Here is an 18,739-nt window from a genome sequence, read left to right as displayed (position 1 = left end):
TTGCTCAAAGCCTTGAGGGTTCCTGAAGATCCTCTGCTTGGAGTTCGCCGGGGTTCAGCTTGGTGTCGGGGTCGGCGGCGTCCTCCTCACTCCAACGTGGCAGATCTTCTGTTGAAGGAAAAAAAAAAACATTTTTAAAAGTCCAGTACCGCTTCTGAAGGACTCACCAAGAGATGCAGGAGCGTTTCAATCTAGCGCACCATCGCTCGCTGGGTGATGTCCCTCCCTACGCGCTGGAATTCTACGCTGCACATGCTAGCACGCTTTTGCGCAGTGCCGAGGCGCATTCCAGCAGCTAGCTACCAAGCTTCTGTGGATCTGATTGGGCCACCATGTTGGATCTCTGCCAAGTCCTCCAAAATTTTGAGCAATCCACGTTGCTTGTGACTGAGCAGTGACAACTCTACAGTCAGCATTACAATACCACTGCTGTGTTTACTGAAGAAATCAATGTTGAAGATGGAAACCGCTGGCATGATGCAAGTGGGGGAATCTAAAGATGAAAACGATCAGCGTGATGATACCAACATCAGGCAACCTGCCTCAGGAAACGCTGGTCCCAGCTATGACAAAGAACAGGACGAGGAACAGCTGGAGTTGGAGCAGGAATTGGATTCCCCCACTGCCGAGGGACAGGAGCGGTGCACGTTGGACTTCCACAATTTAGCGGGAATGGACAGCAGAAGAGGAAGAAAGTGATGCTGGTGACGAATATGGTGCATCACAACAATCACAACGCTCACAAGAACATGAAGACAGAGGAGTCTGGCAGGATTCTCTGGCACACATGGCTCAATTCATGCTAGACTGCATTGAACGCGGCCCGCGCATTATTCACTATTCATTATTATTCATCATTCTGGACAACACCAATTACTGGGTTTATACCCAGTTTATACAAACACAATGTTAAAAAACTGATTGAAGAAAGTGTCAGACAGGTCAAAAATGGAACAATTCCAGCAGGCCCTTGAGGATGGAGACTTTAGAGAGGAGATTGACATCCTCCTCCTTCTCTAGCCAGTTGTACGCCGACAGACTGACTTCAGCAAACCCAGGAGGACCAGGAGGGCAGCAAAGAACACAAGCTGCTGCTAGTGCCCAAAAGGGAATGGTATTGGCAGTGTCCTTGGAGTGGGAACATTTTCTGACACCCATGCAGCAGCCCACAGAACAGCAATCGGGCAGTTCCACGTCCTCCAACACCAATCGCCTGGAGAAGATGGTCAAGGACTACATGTCAGATGGCGTAGCTGTGTTGAACAATCCATCTGCAGACAGACGGTGAGTGTGACAGCACAGAAGGACCATGGCAACTCACTCATAGTACCACAGTTTGATAGTGCTGCCCAAAAAATTATATGGATCTGTGGACCCGGGCAGTACTGGGAAGTGGGAACGCAGATTTTAGTACCTAAACACACGATACAACATGTTTTCCGGGGTCGGACTCTGAGAGGCACATACAGATGGTCCCGATCATCATCCTCATCATACAACTCTTCTCCTGAGTCTGACCCACCCACCACCTCTGCCACCCCAACATCCCCAGACACAGACCCCTCATCGTCCTCAACATTAACTTGGGATGCTGGCCTGAGCCCGACCTCCTCCTCCACATCAGGCCCCATCATCTCCTCAATGGCAGCCCTCAATAATTGCTCTGGCGCCGGACCGATGGACACAACGTTCTACTCCGGGGAGGGCTGCTGCTGACCACTGGCTGCTGGGGTGGATGTTATAGCTTGCGTGGGGCGTTGGCTGTTGCTGTTGTTGGGAGTGCTGCTCACAGCGGAGGTCTCTGAGGAACTCATGGTGAGCTTATATAGTGGTTGACGTTGAGTGGAGTATTACTGATCCCAGCAATATACACACTGACTGGCAGAGTACGCAATGCTATATAGTGGTTGACGGTGACTGAAGTACTACAGATCCCAGCAATATACACAGTGACTGGCAGTACAATGGTATGGGTGGGTGAGCAGAGTACTACAGATCCCAGCAATGCTATATAGTAATGGGGTGACTGAGTGAGCGGCAGTGTACTACTGTTCCCAGCAGACACAGAGTGGCAGTAAACACAATGCTATATAGTGTGGCTGAGCGAGCGGTGTACTACTGTTCCCAGCAGACACAGAGTGGCAGTAAACACAATGCTATATAGTGTGGCTGAGCGAGGTACACAGAGTGGCAGTAAACAGAATGCTACATGTGTGGCTGAGCGAGCGGTGTACTACTATTCCCAGCAGACACAGAACAGTTAACAGAATGCTATATAGTGTGGCTGAGCGGTGTACCACTATTCCCAGCAGCGACACAGAGCACAATGCTATACAGTGGCGGGTGAGCGGTGTACCACTATTCCCAGCAGCGACACAGAGCACAATGCTATACAGTGGCGGGTGAGCGGTGTACTACTATTCCCAGCAGACACAGAGTGGCAGTAAACAGAATGCTATATAGTGTGGCTGAGCGAGGTACACAGAGTGGCAGTAAACAGAATGCTATATAGTGTGGCTGAGCGAGCGGTGTACTACTATTCCCAGCAGACACAGAACAGTAAACAGAATGCTATATAGTGTGGCTGAGCGAGGTACACAGAGTGGCAGTAAACAGAATGCTATATAGTGTGGCTGAGCGAGCGGTGTACTACTATTCCCAGCAGCGACACAATGACTGGGGGGACCCTGGCTAGCGTGGCTGGAGCGCGAACTACCCTGCCTGCCTACCCAAAGCTAAACCCACAGACAAATGGCGGAGATATGACGTGGTTTGGGTATTTATTTACCCGAACCACGTGACAGTTCGGCCAATCAGAGCGCGTTCGGGTCCGAACCACGTGACCCGTTCGGCCAATCACAGCCCTAGCCGAACGTTCGGGGAACGTTCGGCCATGCGCTCTTAGTTTGGCCATGTGGCCGAACGGTTTGGCCGAACACCATCAGGTGTTCGGCCGAACTCGAACATCACCCGAACAGGGTGATGTTCTGCAGAACCCGAACAGTGGCGAACACTGTTCGCCCAACACTAATGGCAAACACTCACTCACCTATCCATGATCCAAGCGATAGAGATCCTGTCATCTGAAACCCATCTGTCTCTTCTACAGTGCAGACGCTCGCTCTGAACTTCCTGATTCTCATATCAGACAGGAAGTAGGAAGTAGTAATAGTAGTAGTAACAGAGCGGCAGCACTCTAGAGGAGACAGATGGGCTCCGGATGACAGGACCTCTATTGCTTGGATCATCTATAGGTGAGTGAGCGTTTGCCCTCTGCTGCTATCATTCTTGCTGCAGCTGTGGTTCTCTGTGGGAAGGGAGGAAGGAGTGGGCAGTGGCAGAGCGCACAGTAGCAGGAGGGAGACCTAGGAGGAGAGCCAGGTGAATGTGAGTCATCTGGTGCTGTCATTCTCCCCCGCTGCGGCTGCCTTCTCTGCTGGACTATCGTATTCACTGGGATGGAGGCTGCATGGTGGCTGTCTAGTTTGGGAGGAAATCGGTTGTTTGGTGGTGGGGGTGGTTATGTAATTCTGTCTGGGGAACACCTTCCGGTTTGGCGGTGTCCAGAGCTTTCTGCTATTGCCAGGCTGGAGATGCAGGGGGAAAGTGCTGCTGCTGTGATATCTGGCACCCTCTTCACAGGGGTGCCCCAGCCCCTGAGTGCAAATGTCCCAGCCATTCATTTCTCACTCTGCATTTTGCCGCTGCTATTCCCTGCATTGTGCACCCACAGAGGAAAGCGGGCTGTTGCCAATAGCAACCAGTAGCTCGGCTGCCCCGGTGTGTGCGGCATGTTGCTGTGCAGCTGCATCTTCTGATTCTATTACGACATGATGGGGGGGCCCAAATAAGTTACTTTGCTTAGGGCCCCATTTAGCCTTAATCCGGCTCTGATGGTGTGGGTGTCTACTCGGCATCTGGCGTTAAAGCAACCATCACCTAAGTTAGGACCCAGATTTGTAGGCCCATATCCTGTGTCCAGAAAGATTAATGACGTGACATATATGATTGATCTCCCAGCCAGCATGAGAGGTGTGAGATCATTTCATGTTTCTTTGTTGAAGCCTGCTGTACATGTGGATTCCTCTCCCCCCCCCCCCCCCCCGTAATGATTGACGACCAACCTGAGTATGACAAGATTTTAGATTCTCGATTAGTGCATAATTCTGTACAGTACCTGGTCCATTAGAAGGGGTATGGCCTGGAGGAGAGAACTTGGGTTCCGGATTGGCGCATGCATGCCGAGGATCTAAAGAAAGAGTTTCATGAGTTACACCCTGAAAAGCCGTGTAAGAAGTGTCCGGGGTCCACTCCTCAGGGGGGGTACTTTAATAGATATCGGAGATGCCGCCGCAGCGGTGAGCGGCATGGCGGCTGTCTCTGCGTCTCAGCCGACGGCCTTCGCCACGCAGTTACATGGTGGAGTTTTGCCTGGTCCGTCAGTTGCACATAGACTGAGGGCTACGCGCCAGGCGACAGGACCTTTATGCGAATAGAAGGGGAGTCAGCTGATTGGCCGGTCAGCTGACTTCAGCAGTGCTCCTGATTGGTTGAGTGACTGGGGCGGTGCTGTGGGGCGCTCTCAATATATATAGAACCTGCCTGTCAGTAGCTCCTTATCTGCTGTTGCAAATGCTACGTGTTAGCACTCAGACCTTAGTCAGATCCCAAAGTGTGCTAGAACTAGCAGGAACTGGGGATCCACACTTAGTCAGATTCTGTTGATAGCTAAAGTACTAATTGAATTGTATTATTTGTTATGACCTTCTGCTAGTCTTGACTACTCTTCTGCTTACTGATTCTGTGTATATGGCAGCCATCACAGACCAGGTCCGCGGCTGTGAAGGACATTACAGGGCGGGCAGAACACAGCACAGGATGGGGTGAGAACTGCACAGGACAAGGGAAGCACATGAATGGGGCAGGTGGGCAGGGGAGTTGGTGACAGTGGGTCTTGGGCTATAGCTAGCTTGACAGTCACTCTACCTCCAATAGGCATGGTGGGTTGTCCGTAGCTCCTAGGATACCGGGAAAAAAGAAGTAAAGACCAGCAGCCAATAGAGAAAACTGTAAACAACAAGTTCAAATGTAGTAGTAGTTAGGTATTATACTCATGTTTTCAGGGCTGCTATTAGATGGCAACACTATCCATGTATAGGGAAGCTGCCCATTTCCTCTCAGGTTAGAGTGTTCACTCCTGGTGGTCACTCTACAGGTGTTTAGGGTCTTCGATTTAGGAAGCAAGTGCAGGTAGACTCTCAAACGGGGAAAAACTAAAATAAAACCTTCCAACCAAGGAGTAAGTTGAAACAACTGGTGGGTGGAGGCACCCAGGGCAATAAAATGTATCTAAAATACTAAATAGAGAAATAGGTTGGCCGAACTCTTTAGGTGAATGGAAAGCATTTTTATCACACAAGGGCAGACTACGCGTTTCACAGACTGACCCTGCTTCTCCAGGTCAGCAACAAGTTGTGCCGACTAACTTAAATGAGTCTTGAACTCTGCCTCCGAAGTTGGGCTATGGAAGACGCATTTAATATGAGGGATGTGGTGAAGTTAAGCCAGCCAAGATTCTATTAAATGTAAAGTGGACCCTGACAGCCTTTTTGGAGGTGGTGTCATGTGTAGATATCATAAAGATAATATGAAGATTTTCTTAGGTATGGGGATCCCTTCGTTTGCTGGAGAAGAGGCAGCAGAATGGGAACAATTTATGTTTCCTGGTGTGTGTTGAGTTAATTTGACAACATTCACTACTAGCAGGGGCATAACCTAGATCCTGCAAGGGATGCAGCAGCAGGGGGGCCTAGAAGCAGCAGGGAGCCCTGTGAGGGATGACGTTTCTTTTCACTGTCCTGAGAGACTGACAACTACAGTAAGGGCACGGTGAGAAAAAAAGGTACGGCTCTCTGCACAATTGTTCTAATGGCTGCATCTGCTCAGCCACTGATAAGAAATCATACAAAGTTTTGTAGATAAGAATTTGTAGACAGTCCCTATTCAGTGTGCAGCAGGCTCTTGTGTACTGCGCTCAGCCTCCAACCTCTCTACCCCTCCCCATGTGCTCTGTACTGTAGTGATGCTGGAGAAGTCTGCAGAGCCAGTTCTGTTCCATCAGAGGACAGAGTGAGTGTAATAAGCTGAGGCTGGGAGCACACGTCTGTCAGTTTTCTGTGTGAGTTTTCTGAACACCAAGGGCCATATGCAATTAATTTTTTTCACCTGAGTTATCTCCTAGGAGATCATTTTCATCTTCTCTGTAAACTAAATTTACATCATTTTACAATTGAAAATATACCCAAAAGTTGGTGAAAAAGTTCTAACAAATTTATTTTGAGTATTTTCTTGCTTGCTGGTGACTTAAAGGGCATTTTATGGCAAGTTGTAAAAATATCACCGAGGAGAAAACTCAGGAGAAAAAGTGAATTCCATATAGGCCCATGTGTGTCTGTTGTGTGAAAACCTGCACGTTTTATCACAGAAGCTAATGTGCCTGCAGTGCTTCACTTCTGTCTGTTATTATCTGCATGGGGAAAACACATTCAAGTGTGCACTAGCCAATTGAATAACATTGGTTCTTAGTTTACCTGTGCAGAAAGCGAAGGGGGCCCATCCAGAGTTTTGCAGGGGGCCCAGTGATTTCTAGTTACGCCCTATTGATCTGTAGTTGATCTCTTATTTTATCACTGTCATTATGAATACTGTTTCTTTCTTTCTTTATTCTCACGTCACCGTTTCTTTTTGTTCTTCTTGCTTTTCATCTGTTTTCTTTTTTTTCTTGATCATTATGTTTATTTTTTTCTGATATTAACAATGTTTATATTAATTCAATTCTCTTTCAGGTGTGGACTATCTTCTAAAATACAAATCTTTTGGATTGTTTCAATCGTCTTCATTATAGGGATTTCGTTCACTTTCCATCGTGCGCTAGTACAGGTAATTTTAATCAAAACTTTGATAAGAGAATCTGTAAAAAATACATTTAAAGGAATACTGTAGGGGGGTCGGGGGAAAATGAGTTGAACTTACCCGGGGCTTTTAATGGTCCCCCGCAGACATCCTGTGCCCGCGCAGCCACTCACCAATACTCCGGCCCCGCCTCTGGTTCACTTCTGGAATTTCTGACTTTAAAGTCAGAAAACCACTACGCCTGCGTTGCCGTGTCCTCGCTCCCGCTGATGTCACCAGGAGCATACTACACAGGCCCAGTATGGTCTGTGCCTGAGCCGTGTGTATTGGTGAGTGGCTGCGCGGGCACAGGATGTCTGCGGGGGACCATTAGAAGCCCCGGGTAAGTTCAACTCATTTTCCTCCGACCCCCCTACAGTATCCCTTTAAAGGACAGCTGTAGTAAAAGTGATATGGAGGCCGCAATATTTATTTCCTTTTAAACCATACCAGTTGCTTGGCAACCCTGATCATCTATTTGGTTGCAGTAATGTTTGAAGCATGCCAGAAACAAGCATGCAGCTAATCTTATCAAATCAATGATGTCAGAAACGCCTGATCTGCGGCATGCTTGTTCAGGGTCTATGGCTAAAAGTATTAGAGGCAGAGGGTCAGCAGGACAGCCAGGCAACTGGTATTGCTTCAAAGGAAATAAATATGGCTGCCTCCATATCTCTCTTGCTAAAGTTGTCCTTTAAAAAGAAAAGCAAAAACTTCCATTGCTCACCACCACATGATTACTGAGCAAAAAAAGAAAAGGTATGGTCTTTAATTTAGGCTGCTTTTACAGTAAGACGTTACAGGCGCACGTTAGTGCAGCCTGTAATGCAGCCCACCGCATAGCAATGAAAATCAATGGGCTGTTCACAGTGCCCATGTTGCGTTACATTGTAACGCAGCACATCCGTTGAGAGTGCTGCATGCTGTGCGCTATGCGCGGCTAAGCCGCGTTAGACTGTGCGCACATGCTCAGTAGTGTTGGGGAGGAGGGGAGAGCGGCCAGGCACATGGCTATTTAATATTTCCTGCACGGTGTGACATGCAGTGTTTACTTCCTGGAGCGGCCGCTCTGTGCGGCGATTGGCTGGCGGGACCACGTGATGCCGCATGCGTCCAAGAGTACGCATCACGGACGCCAGAGTGAGCTGCACAACGCGGCTCACTCTGACGTCCACATCAGAGAGTACCAGGCGTTGCGTTAGGGGCACATACATTATGTGGCCTATAACGTCCCCTAAACGCAACGTCCTGGTGTGTAAGTAGCCTAAAGGATACATTTTCAATAATGACAATTGAGTTGGTGTGTTTGGAGGATGGGTGGAGGGATTGTACTATTTTAATATAGAGTAGAGTATATGGGAATTGTTGGAATTGAGCTGTAATATATCAAAACATCTATGCCTTTATTTTTCCCCATAACTTGAATGTTAACAAACATAGTTTAAGAAGATCATCTGAGTACATATCTTCTCCAGTAAACCCCTTACATTGTTTGAATGCCTTCAGTCATTTATGCCCCTGGTGAAACTACAATTCATGAAGGGACCCAGCGGAACTTTGATGCAGTGCTGGGCGTAATGGAAAAAGCTACGCTTACGGATCATTACGCGTAATTTTACGCTATTACGCATTACGAAATTACGCTTACGGCGTAGACATTCAATTACGGTACATGTCTGTAATTACGCATGGACCTTACGCAATTATGCGTAAGAATACCGTAATTCAGGTTGTTACGTTATAGGCTTACGCGTAAAAATCCTACTAGCAATTAATGCGTAAGGTCATGCTGCCAAGCGGAAAAGTTGACGCATGGATCAATGTTAGGTAGCCGCCGACTTTAAGTGTTAATAGCAAAGCCCCCTTAATTGCTAAGAGCCTCAAATTTGGAGAATATATTAAGGAGATCAGAAGGAATAAGAGGGAAATTTTTTTTTTCAAAAAGACCTTATAGTTTTTGAGAAAATCGATGTTAAAGTTTCAAAGGAAAAATATATACATTTAAAAACCCGCCGACTTTAACGGTTAATAGCAAAGCCTGCTTAAAATTTAGGAACACCAAATTCACAGGATATATTAAGGGGATCAGTGGGAATAAGAGGAACAAATTTTTTTTCAAAAAGACCTTATAGTTTTTGAGAAAATCGATTTTTAAGTTTCAAGGGCAAAAATGTCTTTTAAATGCGGAAAATGTCAGTTTTTTTTGCACAGGTAACAATAGTGTTTTATTTTCATAGATTCCCCCAAGTGGGAAGAGTTTTACTTACTTCGTTCTGAGTGTGGAAAATATAAAAAAAAAACGACGTGGGGTCCCCCCTCCCAGACCTCTTTAACCCCTTGTCCCCCATGCAGACTGGGATAGCCAGAATGCGGAGCACCGGCCGCGTGGGGCTCCGCACCCTGACTATACCAGCCCGCATGGTCCATGGATTGGGGGGTCTCAGGAGGGGAGGGGCAGCCAAGCTTTCCCCTCCCCCTCCGAGCCCTTGTCCAATCCAAGGACAAGGGGCTCTTCTCCACCTCCGATGGGCGGTGGAGGTGGAGGCCGCGATTTCCTGGGGGGGGGGGTTTCATGGTGGCATCTGGGAGTCCCCTTTAAAAAGGGGCCCCCCAGATGCCCACCCCCCCTCCCAGGAGAAATGAGTATAGAGGTACTTGTACCCCTTACCCATTTCCTTTAAGAGTTAAAAGTAAATAAACACACAAACACATAGAAAAAGTATTTTAATTGAACAAAAAACATAACCATGAAAAAAGTCCTTTAATATTCTTAATTAACCATTAATACTTACCTGTCCCTTTAAAAGCCAGTTCCCACGCAATATCCTCGGAAATATACTAATCAGTTACAATGTAACAAAGTTGTTACAATGTAACAACTTTGTTACTTTGTAACACCACCGCACCCGACGTCACTCGCCGCTCACCCGCCGGCCGCCGCATACACTAACGCTAAGTCCCCGCCGGCTCCCGCCGTCCACTCCGCCCACACCTGTCACCCATATACATGCTGGCACCCATGGGTGCCAGCATGTATATAGGTGACATGTGGGAGAGGCGGGGAGGGCAGCGGAGCCGGCGAGGACTTAGCGTCCTAAACCCGACAGAGCTCTGAGCTATATAGCTCAGAGCTCTCGAAAGCATCTTTGTATTTGGGCTCCAAGGAGCCCCAGTGGTCCTTAGCAGACCAATGGGGTTCCTTCAAATCAGAAGGAACCCCATTGGTCTGCTAAGGACCAATGGGGCTCCTTGGAGCCCAAATACAAAGATGCTTTCGAGAGCTCTGAGCTATATAGCTCAGAGCTCTGTCGGGTCCATGCAGCGCAGACGGGTATGCAGCGGCGGTGGTGAGTGACGTCGGGTGCGGTGGTGTTACAAAGTAACAAAGTTGTTACATTGTAACAACTTTGTTAAAACACTATTGTTACCTGTGCAAAAAAAACTGACATTTTCCGCATTTAAAAGACATTTTTGCCCTTGAAACTTAAAAATCGATTTTCTCAAAAACTATAAGGTCTTTTTGAAAAAAAAATTTTTCCTCTTATTCCCACTGATCCCCTTAATATACCCTGTGAATTTGGTGTTCCTAAATTTTAAGCAGGCTTTGCTATTAACCGTTAAATTCGGCGGGTTTTTAAATGTATATATTTTTCCTTTGAAACTTTAACATCGATTTTCTCAAAAAACTATAAGGTCTTTTTGAAAAAAAAATTTTCCTCTTATTCCTTCTGATCTCTTTAATATATTCTCCAAATTTGAGGCTCTTAGCACTTAAGGGAGCTTTGCTATTAACCCTTAAAGTCAGCGGCTTTTTTATATTATACGGGAGCGTAATATTACGCGATTACGGCAGACTGTGTAATTTCAATGGGAGTTTACTGTCTTACGCGTAATTTGTTACGCGTAACAACGTAACCTACGGTCTACGCGTAATTAATTACGCGTAATACCGTAACCTTACACTTAACGCTTACGGTGCATTTGTAGTGAATTACGATGCGTAATTACACTAATGCGTAATTTCGGCCCAGCACTGCTTTGATGCCATGCCCATCCACACCCCTTCCCTTGTCTTCCCTCTGGTGCCCTTCTCGGCCTCGGGCCCATCCCACAAGGGTCATAAAACATGCGTGGTCATCATGATCTTCACACTCATAACAAGTCTTGCCACAAAAACGCCTGATCTGAAATATAGTCCTCTGTATTGGAAGAAGGGAAGGTGAGTAGTTTTGGCCACCCACAGCTCTGGGTGTGGCTGAGATCTCAGGGGATGCTCCCTCTAGTTACACCTTTGAGTGGTGTAGGGCCCGTGGTGAAAGTGGTCATAATTGTGACTGGGCCCGTGTGTGTCCTCTACGTTGCTCCTCCCTCCCTGATGCTAATGACTTAGGACACAGGGCCCAGCTGTCTTCCTACTGGCCTACACTGCCCTGCCCCCTAATCTCGAACACTGCTATTCCAGCGCAGGAGACATGGGCACAGCCGGTGCCACCGTAGACCGTAATAGGAATTACGGCTATAGCAGCGCACAGGGAGTAACTTCGGCGCCGTCAGAAGACGGAGCTGAAGTTACTTTTAAGACACTATAATGCGGCCTTCAGCAATTGCTGGAAGCCGAATTATTTCATTCCCCACTATCTATGGAGGCCTGGAGGGGGAATAGTATTTAACGCAGCCGGGAACTTGTGCAGCAGCAGGATGAGCCATATACCGGATGTATCCTGCGCCCAAGTCTCCTGCGCCCAAGTCTCCTGTGCCGATTCCTCTCGTACCCCCCAATCTCCCTTCCCCGGACCCTGATCACCGTATTGCACTTTGGTAAGACTTTCCACGGGGGGCAGAACATTGGTGCTTAACACAGCCACATTCGAGAAGGGGGGGGGGGGGGGGTTCACTGCTGTGTAATACAGCTATCTATGGTAGGGGAGAGGGGGCACTGCAGACATCTGTTTTTGCTGTCTGATACTGCTAATGTGAGATGGTGGGTGGTGGAGTGGATACTGCTGCCTAATACAGATATATTATCTGCTGTATTACAGCTGTATTGTATGTATTGTATATATATGGGAAAGGGGGAGGTAGATTATTGTCTAACACTACTATCTGTGGGAGGGTCGGTGGGGACACTGCTACCTCTGATACCTAATACTTCTATTTGTGAGATGGGGTTGCCACTGGAGCTAATACTGCTTAATACTGTTATGCGGGGCAGGAGTAAGGGGTGAACAGATCTGCCTATTACCAGGGCCGGATGTCTGGAAAGGCCGCAAAGGCCCTGGTCTAGGGCGCTGAAAAAGCAAATGGATAAAACGGCGGCAGAACCTGCAGAGATAAGAAGCTACATGTCAAAATAAATCAATTCTCCTGCTCTGAAGCCGCCCTGCTTTGCTGCACACAGTCAGAATTACAGAGCTTCCACTTTACAACTCAAGCTGAGCTGAACAGTATAGCTGGTCAGACTCTATTTAATGACTTGAGCCATTCCTTCTCCTCTCTCCCCCTGGACTGTAAATCTTAAGGCTCATACACACGTCCAACATGCACACACCAACCATACGACCAACATGACAAACCACACAACCTGACGGATAACACCACCTGTATGTACGCACATCTAGACGGCTAAACTAACTAATTAACATACTTCGCACACAAGAGGACTGACGGACTACACATTCAAAACAAGTACAAGTCTTTCAAACAACTTGCACACATGCACCAACTGCACACCAACTGCATGATATCACACCAACATAGAGCCAACAGTTGGATTGATCAAACTGCCTGTTATCAGTTGCTCATCAAGTTGTTTGCACTCCTACACATGCCTGATTATCATCCAACAGACAAAAGTCAGATGATAATCATACTGCAGGTTGGTCCATGTGTACTTAGCATTAAACAGAAAGAGATAAGGGTTTTTTCCCTAGTGAAATTTATGGCAGCTCCTTCTAAGCTAAATCTTAACCCTTTGCTGACTCATTTTAAATGTAGCAGTACTGCAGTAGTATGAAATAGACAACTTCTCCATAATTATAATTGCAAATGTACTGATGTTATTGTACACTTTTGTATTTTCAGGGGCATAGCTAAGGTTTTGGTAGCCCCAAGCAGCCCATGACTTGAGGCCCTCCCAAACCCCCCCCCCCCCCACCCCCCGAAGTTAGCGGCTCACAAAGTACGGTAAAAAATGGGTGTGGCACCAACACCAAAGAAGGCGGCGTGCAAAGCGTGCCACAGTGAAAAAGTGGGCGAGGCCACAATGTGCTGTGGGTGGAGCCAAATACCAGCAAAATGCAGGTAGTCCCCAGTTAACATACGATATAGCGTACAAGTGATGCCTTCAGATTAGGTAGCGAGCTATAGGTTCCCGAGTATAAGTAGCCAGGTGCAGGTGCTGCATTATATGTAGCCAGGTACATGTGGTGGCCTCAGTATAGGTAGCGAGCCATAGGTGTCGTAGTATAGGTAGACAGGTACATGTGGTGCCCTCAGTATAGGCAGTGAGCTAGATGTGCTGCAGTATAGGTAGCCAAGTACAGGTGGTGACCCAATATAGGTAGCAAGCTATAGGTGCTGCAGACAGTATAGGTAGTAAGCTATAGGGGCAGAAGTAGGTAGCCAGGTACAGATGGAGCATTCAGTATAAGTAGTGAGCTACAGGGGCATCAGTATATAGGTAGCCAGGTACAGATGGGGCCTTCAGCATAGGTAGTGAGCTATAGGGGCAGCAGTAGGTAGCCAGGTACAGATGGGGCCTTCAGTATAAGTAGTGAGCTATAGGGGCATCAGTATATAGGTAGCCAGGTACAGATGGGGCCTTCAGTATAGGTAGTGAGCTATAGGGGCATCAGTATATAGGTAGCCAGGTACAGATGGAGCCTTTAGTATAGGTCAGGGGTCAGGAAGTTTTTTGGCTGAGTGAGCCATAAATGCCACATATTTTAAAATGTAATTCCGTTGAAGTCATACAATATGTTTCAAACTGGGACAGTGTGCATGCGCAGTAGAGGGCTTACATCACTGATGCCATGGTGATGTGTACACAGTTAATCCTCTGGGCAGCGGAGAGCCAGACAGGAGAAATGCAGACTAACAGCTTGCACAATTAGCTAGCTGACTTGGGGGTTGATTCACTCTGTAGGACAAGATCCCAACACTTTGGCCCAATAGTATGCCTGTCAAGTGACAGATAGCCTATTGGGACAATCAAAGTGTAGTGATCTCATCCTACAAAGCCACTGGACCTGACAGGGACATTTGGAGCAGCTGTTCGTTTTTTTTTGGGGACCGCGAGCAGTAGCAAGCATCCTTAGAAAATTTTACTTGCATTCCCACACTAACCTGTGCTGCCAGAGCAGTGTAGCTTAGTGAATCAACCTCTACTGATTTGTCTGTGAACCAGATGTAGCCATCAAAAGAGCCACATCTGGCTCCCGAGCCATAGGTTCCTTACCCCTGGTATAGGTAGTGAGATAGCCAGGTACAGATGGGGCCTTCAGTATAGGTAGTGAGCTATAGGGGAAGCAGTAGGTAGCCAGGTACAGATGGAGTCTTCATTATAGGTAGTGAGCTATAGTGGCATAAGTATATAGGTAGCCAGGTACAGATGGGGCCTTCAGTATAGGTAGTGAGCTATAGGGACATCAGTATATACGAAGCCAGGTTCAGAATGGGGCCTTCAGTATAGGTAGTGAGCTATAGGGGAAGCAGTAGGTAGCCAGGTACAGATAGGGCCTTCAGTATAGGTAGTGAGCTATAGGGGCATCAGTATATAGGTAGCCAGGAGCAGAATGGGGTCTTCAGTAAAGGCAGTGAGCTATAGGGGAAGCAGTAGGTAGCCAGGTATAAATGGGGCCTTTCGTATAGGTAGTGAGCTATAGGGGCAGCAGTAGGTAGCCAGGTACAGATGGGGCCTTCAGTATAGGTAGTGAGCTATAGGGGCCACAGTATAGAGGTAGCCAGATATAGATGGGGCCTTTAGTATAGGTAGTGTGCTATAGGGAAAGCAGTAGGTAGCCAGGTACATATGGGGCCATTTAGTATAGGTAGTGAGCTATAGGGGAAGCAGTAGGTAGCCAGGTTCATATGGGGCCTTCAGTATAGGTAGTGGGCTATAGGGGCAGCAGTGGGTAGCCAGGTACAGATGGGGCCATTAGTATAGGTAGTGAGCAATAGGGGAAGCAGTAGGTAGCCAGGTGCAGGATGGGGCCTTCAGTATAGGTAGTGACCTATAGGGGCAGCAGTGAGTAGCCAGGTGCAGAATGGGGCCTTCAGTATAGGTAGTGAGCTATAGGGGAAGCAGTAGGTAGCCAGGTACAGATGGGGCCTTCAGTATAGGTAGTTAGCTATAGGGGCAGCAGTAGGTAGCCAGATACAGATGAGGCCTTCAGTATAGGTAGTGAGCTATAGGGGCAGCAGTATATAGGTAGTCAGATATAGATGGGGCCTTTAGTATAGGTAGTGAGCTAAAGGGAAAGCAGTAGGTAGCCTGATACAGATGGGGCCTTCAGCATAGGTAGTGAGCTATAGAGGCAGCAGTATATAGGTAGCCAGGTACATATGGGGCCTTCAGTATAGGTAGTGAGCTATAGGGGCAGCAGTGGGTAGCCAGGTACAGATAGGGCCTTTAGTGTAGGTAGTGAGCTATAGAGGAAGCAGTTTAGGGAGCCAGATAGTGGTGCCCAGTCTGCAGCAGCAGTGACTTACCTCGTCCCTGCAACACGGACTCCTGTCGCTGCGCTCTTCTCCTCTCGCTGCCCGGGCTCTACAACTCGCCACATCCATATTACTTCTGGCGGCACATCTGACGTCATTAGAGGCGCCATCGGGGAACTATATCAACAGGATGCTGGCAGTGGCGACAGGAGGGGAGCACTGCGTTGCGAGGAGTCTGCGCAGGAGCGACTTTGTATAAGAGATGGTTTGAATCAATTTTCCAATCAATCTGGTGCGTACCAGGCATTAGGTGCTCACTGCTCTGACAGGAAAAATGATCATTAATCTATTTTCAGAGAAAAAACATTTGCAAGTATACATGAGTCACTAAAACAGGCATTTCCTCCTGCAACCCAGTGATTGCTAGTCAGGGTGTTGGACAGAATGCTATTGAGTTGGTGCGAGGGCGGGAGGATGGGGGGCGGTTGGTGGCGCTCGGCCTTGGGCGCTGGAAAGTACAAATCCAGCCCTGCGTATTACTGCTCTCTGTGGCAAAGTGTTTGTGGGGGGTGGACACGGTTCCCCTCTCCCATTCATTGCCACCTCATAATAGGGTGTTTATAACAGCTACTCTCTACCCCCTCCTGGTCTAATGAATGACAGGGTCATGGCCAAGGTTATATAGTGCAATAGGGTGTGGGATTGCGTGATGTTGAATGGGTGAATCACAACAAGTCCTGCAATCTTTTGGTTACGCCACAACACAATAAGGGGAGTGCTCAGGCTAATGCTGAAGTTACCTATGACAACATCACTTTCTCTTGGATGTGTCAATAAAAATGTAGTGGATTTTACTCTTCTTCTGGTGTGTTTCAAGTTGTTGTATATATCGAACACTGCTTTCTAAATTAGTCTAAAGAATAAATACCATGTAAGCCAGCACTTCCTTAAAGCGGGACTGAACTCCTGTCTTTACATATTCGCTCTAAACTCGGCAGACAGCTGGGAGCTTAATTTACACTAGCTCATTACTTGTTGAGAAGTGAGAATTAAGTTGGCCATACACTAATAGATTTCTACCCAATATTCCAAAACAATCGACTTCTATCAAAGGAATTGATTCAGAAGGAATCAATAACATAATGAATAAAATTACTTATTTTATTTTTAAATGGTTTAGTCAGTGTTTTCATTCACCAAACAGATATATGAAGATCCGGCACTGCTTCTAGCTTTAAAAAGAGCTTTATTGCCAGCGGCTCTTTCAATATGCAGAAGTATTCAAAAAGTATTCATGCAGTACAAACATGTAGAGTGCACATACCCATTGTGGTTAGTTTCGGTTGTGGGGCATGGTGGTGAGAACGGCCCGCCTAACGTCCGTTTCGCTTCAGTAGCGTCTTCAAAGGCAGTGTGGCAATTCACGACTGTCCGTTTCCGGGTTATATACTATGTGGGGAATAAATTCCGGGTCATGTTGTCGCATTAACGCGTACGGATATACGCATGCTACCACTAACGTACGCATAGATGCGTAATGACGTCAATGGAGGATGCGTAAGATGTCATCGTATGCCTATTTATCGTATGCCTAGGCATAATAGGCATAATCGTATGCCTATTTATGTGAAATGCTGTCTATTTACGTGCCTCATGACTGCTGAATTTGTCTTGTTGGGGGCCTCATGGTTACTGAATTTGTCTTGTTGGGGGCCTCATGATTTGTTGGGGGCCTCAAGATCGCTGAATTTGTCTTGTTAGGGGCCTCATGATTGCTGAATGTGTCTTGTTAGGGGCCTCATGATTGCTGAATTTGTCTTGTTGGGGGCCTCAGGATTGCTAAATTTGTCTTGTTGGGGGCCTCATGATTGCTGAGTTGGTCATGTTGGGGGCCTCATGTTTGCTCATGTTTAGGATAAGGACCAGAGGCGCCAAAAAGAGTAAAAACAATACTATGTTTAAAAACTTGGGGGGAAACGTATTCACCACCCTTTCAACAGACCAAAAGCCAATGGAAACCACAATGTTTGGTCAAAAAATTCATCAATTTATTGGTACTCCCAGGTGCTACGCGTTTCACGGGATTATCCCGCTTCCTCAGGCAATCAAACAGGAGTACAAGCTATAAAAGATACAGAATAATAACATACATAAAAACAGGACCCCAAAAGCTTGTAATAACTTAAACTAATCAACACAGGAGTGAAAGCTCCACAGAATAGAATGTAAATCACCGTGCAAGCCTGTAGCTTAAATATATGATCATTGGAAATCATTTAAACCTCGGTATAGACACGTATTCCAAAAAGCAGATGTATAAACTATGTATCATATAAGCCATTGTTTCCAGTGTCCAAATAATCGAAGTGAATCAGAATGGCTCTTTTCACTCACTCTCTAGTGGTTTTTTAATGACCTTAAATGGTGGTATAGTGTATTACTTAATGCAGGTGATCGGGTAAATAAAAGGGAAGGGAGGGGAGAGCTTTGCTTAAAATACAGTGATGCCAAGAATTTACTATAATGCTAGATATATCCATAACAAACATTGGTGTCCAGTGTGGACAAAGCAGTAGAAAGAACTTACCAATTGGGGGTCTGGAACGAACTAGAGCGCCTCAGTAGGAAAGAGAGGCGCGCTGGGCACTATAAATAGTCCAAATGTGCGGAGAACGCCGTCTCCGCATTGTCCTATCTAACTTCCGCTGTGCTAGGCGGAAGTGGTGTAAAGCGCGCATGCGCCGGAGGGTGTCGGCGCCATTTTGGAATTGGTATCTTGTGGGCAACATATGTTATGCTCGTATGCGGCCATCTAACGCTTCTTATGCGTCCGAAACGACGCGTACATACACAAACTACTAGCGCTGCGTGCGCATAAATGCCAAAGGAATGTCAAAACGTTTCTATGCATTAGAAATAAATGCCATTTATATTGGGTGTAAATTAGCAAGTTAGTGGGAGCTTATAACTAGGGGGATACAGGCAGTACCTGGATACTGATTGGGTTTAAGTGGGGCTAGGGAAATTCTATTTACTGAAAGTTAGTATTCAGATCCCATTTTTCACATTTATCACAAAAATAAATTAATAGAAAAATAAAAAATATTAATAAAAAGCAAACAAACGACTA

At 46.8% G+C, this 18,739-nt stretch overlaps 1 protein-coding gene across 2 annotated transcripts in view; it reads left to right on the top strand.

The window, feature by feature from the left end:
* LOC137542516 (NXPE family member 2-like) overlaps window positions 1–18,739 on the top strand; it is a 153,267-nt gene that overhangs the window by 43,624 nt on the left and 90,904 nt on the right. For both annotated transcript variants that reach the window (XM_068264493.1, XM_068264492.1), the window contains exon 2: window positions 6,846–6,939. In XM_068264493.1, coding sequence (XP_068120594.1) covers window positions 6,846–6,939 — 94 coding nt within the window. The remainder of the gene's footprint in view (window positions 1–6,845; window positions 6,940–18,739) is intronic.

Source organism: Hyperolius riggenbachi, chromosome 12 (genome assembly GCF_040937935.1).
Source record: "Hyperolius riggenbachi isolate aHypRig1 chromosome 12, aHypRig1.pri, whole genome shotgun sequence".
Taxonomy (NCBI): Eukaryota; Metazoa; Chordata; class Amphibia; order Anura; family Hyperoliidae; genus Hyperolius; species Hyperolius riggenbachi.
This window is presented reverse-complemented; position numbering and strand designations above follow the sequence as displayed.